This window comes from Protopterus annectens, chromosome 9.part0 (genome assembly GCF_019279795.1).
Source record: "Protopterus annectens isolate FY-2018-M chromosome 9.part0, PAN1.0, whole genome shotgun sequence".
Lineage (NCBI taxonomy): Eukaryota > Metazoa > Chordata > Ceratodontiformes > Protopteridae > Protopterus > Protopterus annectens.
Genome location: NC_056743.1, coordinates 1,806,721,874 through 1,806,737,173, shown reverse-complemented (window position 1 = coordinate 1,806,737,173; position 15,300 = coordinate 1,806,721,874). Strand labels below are relative to the sequence as shown.

Below are 15,300 nucleotides of genomic sequence, written 5' to 3'. Positions count from 1 at the left end.
ACAGTGGTGATGCAGAAGAAAGGGGTTGAGAGTGCTGCTTCACATGTTGTTAGTTATGCATTACAGGTGATCAGTATGCCAGAATACACAGCAGTGGCTTCACTTCTACTACGTTCCAGATAAATCATGTATGTCTGTCCGTGTATTCTTCTGGAAGATGAATTTCTCACTAAATGTGCATGCCTGGTGGATTACATTGTATTTTACACTGTATCTGGAAGTGAGAATGATACTGTGTGATCTGATGCAGGGAGCGGGGTATTTTGATGACTGTATTTTACTATATTTCACAGCTGTATATAAATGCCATAATATGGTGTGAACAAGAGTCAGTGTCAACCATAATGCCTGCCTTTCATTTGCTGATGTGACTCGCATAAGCAGTCTGTATGGTACATATGTAAGGAAACTGGTAATTGATAGTCAGATGACAGAGTGCAACAGAGACTGCACAAATGTGGATGTATATTTGTTTTGTGCTATTTTCTGGTAACCTGTCCATGCTTAGATACAACTATTTGGCACAAGCACCATGCCAACATTAATGTGCATCTTCAGTTTAAAAACTGGTTTCCTCTGTGGTACTTCTCATACCTCATCTGATGCTATTGTTAAGATTCCTGTGAATATGCTAAGCTGTCGTCTGTGGCTTAGGGTTGCCATGCATATGTATCACTCCTCCTCCATCTTCTGTTGCTGAACACAACTGAAGTTACACTGAGGAGTAGTGATGTCTACAAAACAAATTAATCTCCTCAGTAATACATCCGTTGGCTCAGCTTGCCCGTTCCTGTATCGAAAGACAGTCATTGTTATTCATCAGGCTTCACAAGTTAAGCACTTGTAGATGCTAAGATACCTGAAAGGTGTCTTATCTACATTATTGCTCTGGCTTCTCACTTTCGAGAATCTCTTATAATCTTTGTCTTTAGGCAGTGTTTTTACCATGGGCTGTTTGAACATTTGCTGGCTTGTCTGTACGTTGATGTTACACCTCAGGTATTTAAAACCCAAACTTTGCCATTTGCACCCTTTTATTTTTATGAAGCCATAGTCCATCCCTGTGGTACATATGAGTTGATTTTTTGTGTATAATCCTAAGTGTTGTCATCACATTTCATTTGTTGATTTTGCTGTGCAAAATGGCCTTTCATGCTTGATCCCTTCTGTAAGAACTAAATTCATATGATAACTGAAATGCAACAGTCACCGTTACACTAAAAATTACTGTGGTATAAAACATATCGTTGGTGGTAGTCTGGTTTATCTAGCTTCTTGAGGAAATGTGTGAAATTCTCTATCTCAGTGAATAGAAAAGCTTGTTGTGGCAGCCTTCAGTGTAAAACAACATTGAGAGTGAGCAAGAACAGTACGCACCCTGTTCGGAAAAGTGAGCATAGGCACTGAATAGCACGAAGGAAAGAATATATTAAGTTGCAACAAAAAAGCATGCACACAAAAGCAGTAGCACCTACAACTATAAGAAGACATCAGTAGTATGCCTAAGAGGTAACAAGGCAGAAAACTGCAATTCCTTGTAATGCAAATATGATTATTCTTTATGATTATTTATTTGCAGACATAGCTAAAACTTGTAGTGGCCGAGATGAATTGTAATCTGTGCATGTTACAGGCATGTTTTCTGGAATACTTAGATGCCTTTACATTAAGGATAGCTAAAAGCATTTTTGTAACATGATTTACTACGAAACTGTTATTCAGATGACAGCAGTAAGGAGAGAGATAAGGAAACACTCTTAGTGAAACACCAGGCAGATTGCAAGCAAATCTATTTGATGTGTATTGTCATGCAAAGGTGACAGAATTGCAGCAGATAGTAAAGACAACCACAAGGCCTTCTACAGTTATTTAAAGAATCTTCACGGCAATACCCAGATTTGCTCGGAGCTATTGAACAATGGCACCTCCTATAACGAGCCAATAGAAATTGCCAATATACTGACCAACAGATTCAGTGCCAACTTTACCCCTCTCTCCCCCACCAAAGGACCAATCACAATACCAGTAGATTGCCAAGCAGCCAGTATTACTGCTGCACATGTTAAAACAGCACTGTCCAAAGCCCAAGAATACAGCTTCTATGGGACCTGACAATATCCCTGGCTGTGTTCTACATGAACTAAAGAGTGAACTGGCACCTAACCTGTGTGCCCTGTTCCATCACAGCCTCACCTCAGGCTTTGTCTCTACTGAAAGGCACACTGCTACAGTCATCCCTCTCCACAAAGGAGGAGCGACTACAGACCCTGGGAACTATCGCCCCATTAGCATGATGAGTCTGATATACAAAGCTATGGAACGTATCATTATGGACCTAATAAACAAGGATATAGGGAAAAAAACAACAAGTCGGCACCAAGTATCGTCAGGAAAGCACGGACACTTCGTATAAGCTTTCATTCACTTTAATGAACGTGAACTTCATCAGAATGACCATCTATCCATTTTGCAATTATATATATATATATATATATATATATATATATATATATATATATATATATCATTATTAATGAGTCACATGTCACAATTCAATAATCATTTAAAGAAGCAACAAACACTGCTCAATAAAAAAACTTTTTTACATACAAAAAATTGATTAAAATGTTCAGTTTAACAATAAATATGAACTATTACAAGTATATGTATGTATGCATAAATAAACTACATACACTGTAAAAAAAAAAAAAAAACATTTTAAATTAATAACTTCGTTTAAGCCTGGTGTAACATCAGCACAAACTAATTTGCCAAGTACTCTCTTTACATTCTAATCTGGTTTTAAAATCACCAGAAAAAGCTTCACTATCTACACTATCAATGACCAAAAAAACACATTTCTTAAAAGCTATGCATGCCTTAGCATGTCTAAGGCATTTTTATCATCTCCTTTTTAATAGCTAGTTGGTGTTCATATATCCTTCTTTTAAAACATCTGACAGTTTTTCCTATGTAAACTCCTGTGCAGGAAAGGCATTGAGCTACATAAACAATCAAACTACTATTACAGTCATAAAAACTATTTATCCAAATAGTTTTATTTAGATGTTTAAAATACAGAGAAGAAGTGTTACTAACAAATCTACATTGCCTACAGTTACATGCATAAGTACCTTTTTTTATGCACTATAGATCCCTTACTGTTACTTGACCCTTTATGTACATTTTCCAACAAGCTCTTCAAATTAAAACCTTTTTTATAGGTAAAACATGGACTAGGGGTAATAACTTTGGTTAAATCCAAATTTCCTAACAATATCTTCCAATTATCTGTGATGATACTTCTAATCACCCCCATCTCATTCGAAACTGGCAAAGGAAAAGAAAGTACAGTTTTGTACCTACCATAAATGTAGATGTCCGAGAGGAATGCATCTGTAGTCCTTACAAATGGGTTGTCCTGTCGTCAGGCAGCCCTCGGTCGGCCGGATTCCAAAGTCTGGGTCTGGCTTCGACTGGTGTCGCTCTTCACCCGACGTCATAGCTGTAGTTATTCGGGTATAAAGGCATCAGCCGACGCCATTTTCCTCAGTGTTTCTTGCCCCAGATGCCAGGTGCCCTCCTGGAAGGCTAAATTTGGATAAATGCCAATGATTCCAAATAATATAAAGTAAACATAAAAATAAGCATGTATGTACATATATACAAACAAATACACCATAATAGATCCCCTGCTAGCTGGAGGCTGGCAAATACCCTAGGAGTACCTCAGAGGGGAAGGAGGGTGGGTAATCCTGACTGCAGATGCATTCCTCTCGGACATCTACATTTATGGTAGGTACAAAACTGTACTATGTCCTTCAAGGATGCATCTGCAGTCCTTACAAATGGGTAGAATACCATAGCTAAGGGGAGGAGGAAGAGTAGTGATTATGGTGTAGCTAGGATCCCTTGCAAAACAGCAGTGGCAAAACCTGCTCGGGATCTAGAGTATAAGGCAAATTGTAATGCTTGGCAAATGTATGCACGGAGGTCCAAGTAGCAGCCTCTATAATGTCCTTGGTAGCCACCGTAAAGCTGTAGTAGTGGCTGTAGCTCTCGTGGAGTGAGGCCTGATGTTTTCTGGAGTTTTCTTTCCATGGTAGGGGTAACAAAATCTGATGGAATTTCCTATCCATTTGGAGATTGTCTGCTTTGAAATTGGTTTTCCTTCCTTTCCTGTGGCATATGCTACAAGTAGCTGGTCAGTTTTTCTATTGGACTTAGTCCTGTCCAGATAGTAGCGTAACTGCCTGTGTACATCCAAGGTATGTAAAAGCCTTTCTCCCCTGTTCTGTGGGTTTGGGAAGAATGTGGGTAGGTGAATAGCCTGGTTTAATGACACTCTGGATACCACCTTAGGCATAAATGTAGGATTTGTTCTCATAGGCACTCTATCTTGATGGAAGATCAGGAAGGGTTATACTGCCATTAGTGCCTGTAGTTCAGAGACCCTTCTAGCTGAGGTTATTGCCAGAAAAGCAGTCTTCCATGATAAGTATTGTAATTCTGCTGTCGCTGCTGGTTCGAAGGGAGGAAGTGTTAATTTCTCTAGCACAAAATTCAAGTCCCATGCTGGCACTGGTGGTTTCCTGGGAGGTTTCACATTTTTAATTCCTCTCAGAAATTGCCTGAGCAGGGGATGAGAGAAGACAGGAGGATACAAGCTATACTGTGCTGAAATAGCTGAAGCATGTATCTTGATGGAAGAGTAGGACAGGCCTGTGTGGAAGAGCTCTGCCAAGTACTCCAGGATGTTGGCCATGTTTACTAGAGTCACATCTTCTCCCTTTGCAGTACTCCAAATGAAATATCTTTTCCATTTTGCAGCATAATTCTTTCTTGTTGAAGGCCTGCGTGCCTCCAGGATTATGTCTTTAACCCTTTGGGATAAGTTTGGGTTAATTGCTGTCATGTAATGTTCCAGGCAGTTAGTTGCAGAGTTTTCAGGTTTGGATGCAGTATTCTGTAATTGTTCTGTGTTAACAATAATGGGCTCAGGGGTAATGTCCATATTTGTTCTCGAGACATGCTCCTCAGCAATGGGTACCAATGTTGTCTTGGCCAGTCTGGAGCTATCAGAATGATCCTGGGACGGTCCTCTTTGATCTTCAGAAGCACCTTGTGCATCAAAGGAAGTGGTGGGAAAGCGTGATGCTGTCAGGCTTTTCCAACTGAAAGAAAGGGAGTCCACCTTCCAAGCAAGTGGGTGGTGCGTCCTCGCAGAATTTCTTTAGCTGGTGATTGACCGGAGATGCAAACAAGTCTATTTGTGGCAATCCCCATTTCTTTGTGATGGCTTTGAAGATGTCCGGTGAAGCATCCATTCGTGGGCATCTGTGGTTGTTCTGCTTAATATGTCTGCTAGAATGTTTTCTTTTCCTGGCACAAAGATTGCTTGTAACTGAATGTTGTAGGTCAGGGCCACATCCCATAGGTCCAGTGCCAGCCGCATAGAGGATATGAATGTGTGCCCCCCTGTTTGTTGATGTACCACATAACTGTGGTGTTGTCTGTCCTTACCAGCAACTGACCTTCTTGGAGAAATGGTCGGAATGACTGGATTGCCAATTTTACTGCCAGCATTTCCTTTAGATTTATGTGTAGGCACAGCTGTTCTTGAGTCCATAAGCCTTGTATGCACTTGGCCTGCATGTGTGCTCCCCAACCGAGGTCTGAGGCATCTGTCGTGATGGTTTGGCTTGGTTGGCTGTTGCAGAAGGGTAGTCCTGGGTTTGATTGACAGGCATGAGCCCACCATAGGAACTCTTGTTTCAGGCATGGAATTATTGGAATTTTGGCTTCTAGGCTGTGCTTGTGCTGGGACCACAAATTCCTTAGGTACCATTGAAGCTTTCTCATATGCAGCCTGGCATGAGGGACCAGGATTATGCAGGATGCCATGAATCCTAGGGCTTGCAGTATTTTTCTTGCAGTTAGGTGGTTCTGCTTGATTAATGCCAAGAAGTAGAGAGGTAGTTGTTCTTTCTTTTCTGCAGTTAGAAATGCCATTTGTTTTGATGTGTCCAGCTCTGCACCCAGAAAGGTTATTCTTTGGGATGGAGTCAACCTTGACTTTTTTATATTGACTGTATATCCCAAGGCTTGCAGCAGGTAAATGACTCTTTGTAAGGCTCCTGCTAGTTTGTTTTGTTGTCCGGCTTGTATCAGGCAGTCCAGGTATGGATAAACTTGGATTCCTGAAGCCTGCAATGCGCATTACTGATGCCAGGCATTTCGTGAACACTCTGGGCAGTAGATAAGCCAAAGGCAATGCTGAGAATTGATAATGCTCTGATCCTGCAAGAAATCTGAGGTATCTTCTGCAAATTGGTCTTATGGGGACGTGCAGGTATGCCTCCTTGAGATCTAGAGTTACCAGCCAAGACTCCTTGCCCAGCATGGGAAGAAGTTGCTGTAGGGTCAGCATTTTGAATTTTGGAACAATCAGGAATGTGTTTAAAGCGGACAGGTCTAGAATGGGTCTCTATTTGTTTTCTTTTCTTGGAACCAGGAAGAGTCTGGAGTAAAATCCTTTTCCTTGCTCCATAGGTGGTACCCTTTCCACAGCTCTCATTCTTAATAGCTGAGATATTTGTTTTAGAGCTTCTGTCCTTTGAGAAGGTGGTAGGTTTGGCATTCCTCTCTTCCCTGGTAGAGTATGGAAATGGAACCTGTAACCTTGGTCTATAGTTTGTAAAATCCATTTTTCTCTTGTTATGCAATGCCAGTTTTTTAAGAATAATGTTAGTTTTCCGCCTAAAGGTGCTTCTAGTTGTTCCCTGGTAGGCGGTGCCACTGCCAAGTCACTGTGATTGAGTTGTTGTTGTGGTGGTGGCTGCGTGTGTACCTCGTTGGTTGTTACCTTGCCATTGGCGTCCCCTGTAGGTATCTCTGGATTGGTTTCTGCCTCTTGGACGCCTATACCTGCCCCTCTGGGCCTTAGAGGAATCTGGAAAGGACCAATGTTTGGAGGGCCAGTTCCTGCTAAACCTTGGAGGTTGAACTTGCAAAAAATCTTTCACCGTTTGTACAGATTTTGCCTTCTCTTCCATCTTTTTTAGTACCTGTTGAGCAGGGGAACCAAATAAATTGACCTTGTCCATGGGTGCATCCAAGAGCTTTGATTTGACATGGTCTGGTAATGCTTGTTCTTTCAACCATGCATGTCTCCTGATAACTGTGCCAGTCATGGCTGATCTAAAGGAAGCTTCCAGTGCATCATAGCCACATTTTAAAGAATGGTTACTAACCTGCTGTATGTTATGTACCATTTCCTGAACATATTTTATCTAAAGATTCTTCAGAGGAAAGCTTTTTAGTTAACTGGTCAAGCATAAACTCTTGATATTGAATCATATGAAACTGGCAGTTCAAAGCCCTAGCTGACAAGGTTGCAGAAGTGTAAACTTTTTTACCCCATCTCTAAGGATCTGGATTCCTTCAGAGGGAGGGGTTTCTAGTGGAAGTAGTAGCTACAGCTTTGGGCCCTGAGAGCAATGGTCTCTGGATCTGCCAAGGGAGCCTTGTATAAATGATGGTGAGTGTCCGGGACCCTGTAGAACCTATCGGGCTTAGCAGGAGCCGGAGGTAAAGAGTCAGGAGCAGTGCAAGCATCATTAAATGCATCATCTACAACAGAAAGGACTGGAGGTATAGCCAAAGGCCTATGTTGTGGCAAATGTAGAAAGGTTCTAAGGGAGTCTGAAAAATCTTGGCCCTGCCACTGGAATTGTTCTCTCATAGCATGCAATGTTTCCCCAAAGGAAAATTCCTCAGGCGGAGAGGCTGAAGGAATGGACTCTTCAGCATCAGAGTCTTCGTAAGGAGAATAAGGAGCCTCAGGAAGTTCTGAATGTTCTGATTCATCAGAAGAACCATCAGAGGATACTGGTTCAGGGGGTTCTGCTCTAGGCCTCTTTTCTGGAGGGAGAAGAGAGGACCTGTCTGGATGGGGCTGGGAACCACGAATTAAAGAAATTAAATCCTCAGCCAAAGATAACATATGTGAGCTAGTGCTGGACCTGTGTGGGGGTGGTTTGGTAGGCACAGATTTTGAAGCTTTTGCTGCTTTGGCCCTGGCAAAGGCCTTAATAGACATGGCTGCAGGAGGCCTAGCAGCTCCACGTGCAGGGGTGGAAATATCCAGTGGAATTGTGTCTGATAAATCCTGGGAAACCACCACAGAAGGCTGATTTTCAGAAGCAGATTCTACCAGGTTAGAGGAGGCCTCGGTAGAAGGCATGGTTTCAGCTGGAGAAAGTACCGCTATCTCGGTTTTGGCCGAAACGACATTTGCTTAATCGCGGTTCGAAACCGGACCGCGATGTCGGTCCTTCGGTTCTTTTCGTTTTTTCGAAAATTGTGCTGTCGGAGGGTCCGACGGCATAATGTAGGCAAAATCAGAGCCGAAAATTTGTTCAGCAAACTCCGACCGACGTCTGAGCGTCCGTCGGTTAAAAGAAGAGCAGGCTAAACAAGCTGCTACATCGTGGTCTGGGCCTAAGCAATGTATACAGTAGGAGTGGAAATCCTTATGAGGTATTTGTTTCCCACAGGATAAGCAATTATTAACTTTCTCTGACATCGGCTGAGAAAAGAGTCCCCAACGGGTACTTAGCTTTTAGAAGTCTTCGGTAGTATTCGTAGTAGTAATCTCTGGATCTGACCGACCGGCACTTGCGAACAGCTTCTGCTTCGGGCGCCACGCGGCAAGAAAGACTGAGGAAAATGGCGTCGGCTGATGCCTTTATACCCGAATAACTACAGCTATGACGTCGGGTGAAGAGCGACACCAGCCGAAGCCAGACCCAGACTTTGGAATCCGGCCGACCGAGGGCTGCCTGACGACAGGACAACCCATTTGTAAGGACTGCAGATGCATCCTTGAAGGACATCAACTGTATTTAATATCAGTCTTTTCTTCCTGAACATTAACACCTATATTACCAGTATTACCTCTCAAAATAGGGATGGCCTTGATGTTCCTTAGAATAACAACTACTTCTATTCTCTTGAGCCATCCAAAATCATAACCTCTGTCTACAAAAAAAATTCTAAAATGGCCAGTTCCTTCATAAAGATCTTATCATCAGATGCAAGTCTGCTTAACCGAATCATTTGTCCTTTGACCACCCCTTTTTAAGTGTATTGGATGTAGACTTTTGAAATGTAAATACTGATTAGTAAATGCACTTTTTCTATATATACAACTTATAAAACATTAATTTGGAAAATCATAAGATAAATGCAAAAAATCTAAACTCCTGGCAAAACCTGTAATAGTAAATTTTAGAAAATAAGTAGAACTATTCAACTCTGACACAAAGTCAACAAAAGTCTCATAGTCCCCCTCTCATAGAAAAAACAAATCATCAATGTAACGACGATACAACAATACTTTTTACATTTTCTTATTAGTAATCAAAAATTTGTTTTCCCAACTATCCATTACCAAATTAGCAAAAGCGGGAGCCACCCTTGCTCCCATGGCAACCCCCGACATTTGATTATAAAAAGTGTCATTGAAAATAAAAAAATTATTTTCTAAAATAATATTCATAATAGCACAGACAGTATTAACTTTTACACCAGAAAAATCAGTGTAATCAGTCAAATAATCTCGCAAATATTCAATTCCTATTTCCTGATCAATACTAGTATATAATGAAACAACGTTTATTGACGCAAAATAGAAATTACTACCATTTATCTTCAAATCCCTTAACATTTCAAGCAAGTGCCATGAATCTTTTAAATAAAACGTAGAATTTTGTGTTACTGGATTTAAAAAATAATCTAACTATACAGATAAAGTTTCAGTTTTAGACTTCGGTGCTGAAATCACTGGTCTAAACGGGGGATTAATACAATTCTTTTGCACTTTTGGAATTCCAAAAAGTGTAGCCGTCTTAGGTAACTCCACTTGTAAAAATGCAAATGTCTCACACTCACTCTTGCTTCAAACATTCATAAAATATAGCTCATGCTATAATAGACCCTGAATTAACTGTTTTACAATGAATGATGCATGCAAAACATCTGATAAAGCTGTAAAGCAGTATGTTATTACAAAAGCAAAAAAAAAAAAAAAAAACACAAAGCAAAGCAAAACCATTGAAACTATTAAAAGAACAGCTTAAAAAAAAGCTAAAAAATGACCAGGAAAACAGGATTTTACTGTACCCTGACATCAGGATCCTCCTCAATATTGTTCCTTTGACCCTGAAAAAAAAAAAAAAAAAAGAACGAAAGGGTTATTAATTTTCCCATCGCTTATATACAAATAAATGGCTTTAATATAAAATTTCATACACACAATGTACATACACACACACGCGCCTATCTCTCTCTACTTTATATATATATATATATATATATATATATATATATATATATATATATATATATATATAAAGACAGAGAGATCTGTATGTGTATATAGGTTTACTATCAAATGACTGAAAATCAAAATACTGAATCACAAAAAGAATGAAAATGCAAAATATTGAATATATTTTTGATGCAAGGGGCAAGCCCCCCTGCTCCTCGGGGCTGTGCCCCCCCAAACCCCCTGCTAAATATATATACCAACTCCAAGATCACACAACAGTGGAGAAGGGGCAAATTCCATCATTAAATATTTTGAATTTTCAGTCTTTTGATAGTAAACCGTGTGTGGGTGTATAGATACAGATATATATATATATATATATATACATATATATAGATATACATATATATATATATATATATATATATATATATATATATATATATATATATATATATATACACACACACACATACATGTATATCTCTAGATGGTCTATTACAAAAGATCAAATGGTCCAAATGTCAATGTTCATACACACCCAGAAAACAGATGCAATGTAAATGCAGACCCACTACTATACATGTGTCAAGACATAACCTCAGCACACGCAAAAATCAAAGCAGAAAAAGAGAGAAAAATTTTATTTTTCTCAAGGGGCAAGAACTCCCTACACGCTGCTAATTATATATACCAAGTGTGAATAGGCATCTTCCCCAATCTTGAGAACTGTGTGATCTTGCACATCTTCGATCATCTGCTTAGTCGACCACATTTTATCAACTAAACATTACCAAACTCCACTAAATTCATGCCTCCCAAATACATCTACATCTGTATCTACAGGCATATTAGTTATACATTCAGTGCAACAAACAACAACAAACTAAACATCGATAAAATTACACAACTACGCATGCATTGACAGTAACTCAGAGATTACACAAACACGGGGGGGGGGCTAAGGGCCTACTCCCCAACCCCAGGAATTTATTTTATCTTGAACACCTGTCAACCAGCTACACAGTCGATCAAAAACAGTCAACTAAACAACTGTTGACCAAGCACACTTTCAACCACAACGATGGAACCCATATTATACATCTGCATGGGCTCCCTCCCACATTCCAAAGACATGCAGTAGGTGGACTGAACACAGTGAACTGGGCAAAGGTGCGAGTGCATGCTGTGGAAGAACTACCGTGGCAGGGCTAGCAGCCTGGTGGTGTAAACCTTGGCTCTAGATGACTGTCACTCTTGAACTGACCCCTAATGTGCAAAAATAGGAAAAAGGAATTTTGGATGGAGATATATATATATATATATATATATATATATATAATATATACATCTATATGTAATATTCATATGGACACACACATACACCATGGTAGCATAACAAAGCAGCAAATTCACTTTGACCATAAAATAACAAGTTTTCATTAAACTACAAATCAAAACAGTTCAGTGATACAAATTCTTCCTTGGGGCATGAAATAAAAATAACACAAACTGTGCTGGTTTAGTCTCAGACTAAATTCAGGCAGCTTCCACCTAGCTGGATTATCCAGTACAGTATCTCCAAATACTCTTATGCTCCTTCTCTTCCACAACACACTTTCCAGAACCAAAGTTCCAGGCAGACGAAATTCCCACTGCAATCAAAGGCCAATTTCTATGATCGTCTGGATAACAGTCTACCTTTACATACATTAAACCAGGCAATTCCTTGTTACCATTAATGTTTCAGGGAACATGTACACACTATCCTAATGATAACCCATGTACGTCTATTAAAACATAAATCAACATATATGCCAAATTATATATATATAGATATATATATATATATATATATATATATATACACACATATATTATGTATGTACACTGTATGCTCATCTTCAAAAACATTTTACGTTATGCATAAGCCCCCAACTAGAACCCTTACTTAAGCTGCAGTTAAAGAAAACAAATCTGACATGTAACTAATCCAAAGTAAAAGAAAAATAAAATGTGAAACCAATCAGTTAATGGCACTGTTAGCAAAACAGACCAAGTTTACATAACTACAGAACATTTAACTATATAAAATATAATACACTATAAAATAAACTAATCAGAACACAATCCTCATTATATTTCTAAAATTATAGAAGCACAAACAAAAAATACACATACAATCATCTCAGAGTATGAGTAAAAAAACATTCACAGGAACCTAAAGAAACCATTCAAAAATCATTCAACTAGCAACTTAAGCAATTACTGCATCCCAGAACCAAAACCTAGGTTGCTCTGGTTGATGCCTCCCCTCAGATTAAAGTCTAAGTGCAGGAAAAAAAACAAAAGCTGCTTGCTAAAAACTGTATACGCTGTCTAACAATACTCCACATTTTTGTTCAATAAGAGAGAAGATAAGATCAGAGTAAGGCAGCTCTGTATCGTAAAGCTATAACCTGACTACCTGGAACTGGTTAGCAACTTGAATACTGGAGGAATGGTAAAGAAGGGTGCGAGTAGCCGATGTCAACTCATCCATACTGGGGGGAAGTGGTTTGGCCTGCTGCAGTGCTAGCACCTAATGGACAGAGAGGCATACGGCATGCAATATGTGGGCCAGAGAAATGTGCCCAGATCAAGTAGGTGCAGGAGGGCACAGCCTCAAAGGGGAAAGAATAGTTGTGTAAAATCTTATCATAACCATTAATATCCTTCATTGAACGTTGCAATATTCATAACATGAGGGAGATTCTACCTAGGTGACCTGAATGTCTGGCCAGTATAGCAAAGACTTAAGCTACTGCAAGGTATGTAAGACGCTGCACATAGTACAGCCGAGCTTCTGCCATAAAAGTGACTTCTGCACGTACCATCCTCAGAACTGAATGCCCCAGTCAGAACATCAGCCCTACGATAACAGGTAAAGAAAAACTCCAGGAAATCAAAGGAAGAGCATGAACCAAGGATGACAGAGGAAGGGAGAGAACACTGCAAGATTGAAGAGAAGGACATCTACGGTTATGGTAAGATTTTAAACAATTATTCCATGTCCTATTCCAATGTTGCAGTTTTCATAACATGAGGAAGAATACCACAGTTCATGAATGAAAATGGGGGGTAGGAGCACAAGACGTATCCACAAAGCCATGCAGAACTGGTCTACCTAATCCTGCTCTGGATCTGGAAATGGAATCTAGTTTGTAGTGTGTAGAATAGAGTATGTGTGCTGTATCTTTAAGAAGCGTTTCAAGGATGGAATATGCATATAAATAGTCAGCACGTGATAGCTTCAGTGGTATTCTGAGAGTGAACATGTATGAGTGTAATGGCTAGTTTGTTTATAAATTTATCTAAGTTGATTTTATTTATTTATTGACATTTGTTAACTTGGTTAGTCCAAAATTGAGCCAGGGGCCCATTTTCAAAGGAGACCAGAGGAGAAAAGCTCCTGAAGTATTACATATTTTTGCAATAAAAATCAAATCAAAAATAAAAATGAGTAAAAAAATTAAAACCACCATGAAACATAAGAAATCAACAGTTAGAGAATATCTGTACATGGAGTAAGTTAAATAACAATCAGCAGGTCTAGAGAATATCACACATTATGTACATACAAATAGATAAACTATTGAATCAAATTTTTTAATAAAGATATATATGAATATATATGCTATGGAAATGAGGGGAGAGGGAGGTATAAAGGTATATGTGGCAGGTACAATGAAGTAAAGAGTAGAATAGAGAAAAGGAGTTAAAGTTGAGAAGAGGCTAGATCAAGAGGGGTTTAGACAAGGGCAGGACCATGTACTCTGAAGAAAAATTTTAAGTTCTTTTTTTGAATGGGTGATTTTGATGAATGCTTTTCTTATGTTTTGAGGGAGTGAGTTCCAAGCATGTGCAACACAGTATTTGTAGAGGGACTTCCCTATATTTTTGTTGGGTTTATATATGTCAGGGAGGTGTTTGCTGGAAGTACGAAGGTGACGATGAGGGTTGTAGTAGGAGATTAGGTTGGAGATACAAGGGCAGGAAGAGGGGTCATTCAGGACAGTGTGCGTAATGTGAAGTTGAGGTAAAAGTAGTTGTTTAGAGAATTTTGGCCACTGGAGTGATTTAAGGGTGAGACAGTGGTGGGATATATAGGGGAGATTAGAGGCAAAGCTGGCTATTTTGTGTTGAGTTTGCTCTAGTTTAGTGATAAGTGAAGTTTGAACATTAGTAAGGATAGGAGCAGCACAGAGGAGGCAGGGTAGAAGAAGGGACTGCGGGGGGGGGGTTGGAAGAAGGTAACAGAAATTCCTGTTTTTGATAGAGAAGTCCGAGTTTCTGGTGGGTCTTTTTTTGTACGTTGTTGGATAAGAGTACTGAATTTTATTTCATCATCAATAATTACTCCAAGTAGTTTAGTACGGGGCAAGGGTTTGATGATGGCGTTATTAAGAGAGTTGATAAAGAAAGAGGGTTAGTGCTGGGCAAGTGTTTTACGGAAGAGGAGGAGGAGTTTAATGTTTTTGGATTTAGTATTAATTGGTTATCAGACAGCCAGGTTTCGACAGAGGTGAAGGTTTACTGAGTGACAGCTAGGAGTTCAGGGATGTTGTGAGCAGAGGTGATAAGGGTGGAGTCATCGGCATATAGTAGAAGTGTAGAGGGGTTAGTAGCATAGTGAAGTTTGTTAGTGAATGCGTTTAACAGAAGGAGGCCTAGAATCAACCCTTGGGGAACTCCAGCATTTACAGGGAGGAATGGAGAGAGGACAGTTTGCCAGTGGATAGATTGCTGCATGCCAGAGAGGTAGCTAGGGAACCAGTTAATGGAAGAGGAAAACAAATGTAGATCAGAAACTTTAGTAAGGAGTTTACAGTGAGAGACAGTATCAAAGGCCTTTGAAAGATCAAGGAATAGACAGGAGACAAAAGTTATTGTCACGGACTTCAGCTATTGTTTGAGTAAAGTAGAGA

General features: G+C 39.6%; 1 protein-coding gene across 1 annotated transcript in view; it reads right to left on the bottom strand.

The window, feature by feature from the left end:
* Positions 1–15,300, bottom strand: part of SHFL (shiftless antiviral inhibitor of ribosomal frameshifting) — a 1,552,615-nt gene that overhangs the window by 802,700 nt on the left and 734,615 nt on the right. Inside the window, exon 6 of the mRNA XM_044084676.1 lies at positions 10,186–10,224. Within this exon, the coding sequence (XP_043940611.1) occupies positions 10,186–10,224 (39 nt within the window). The remainder of the gene's footprint in view (positions 1–10,185; positions 10,225–15,300) is intronic.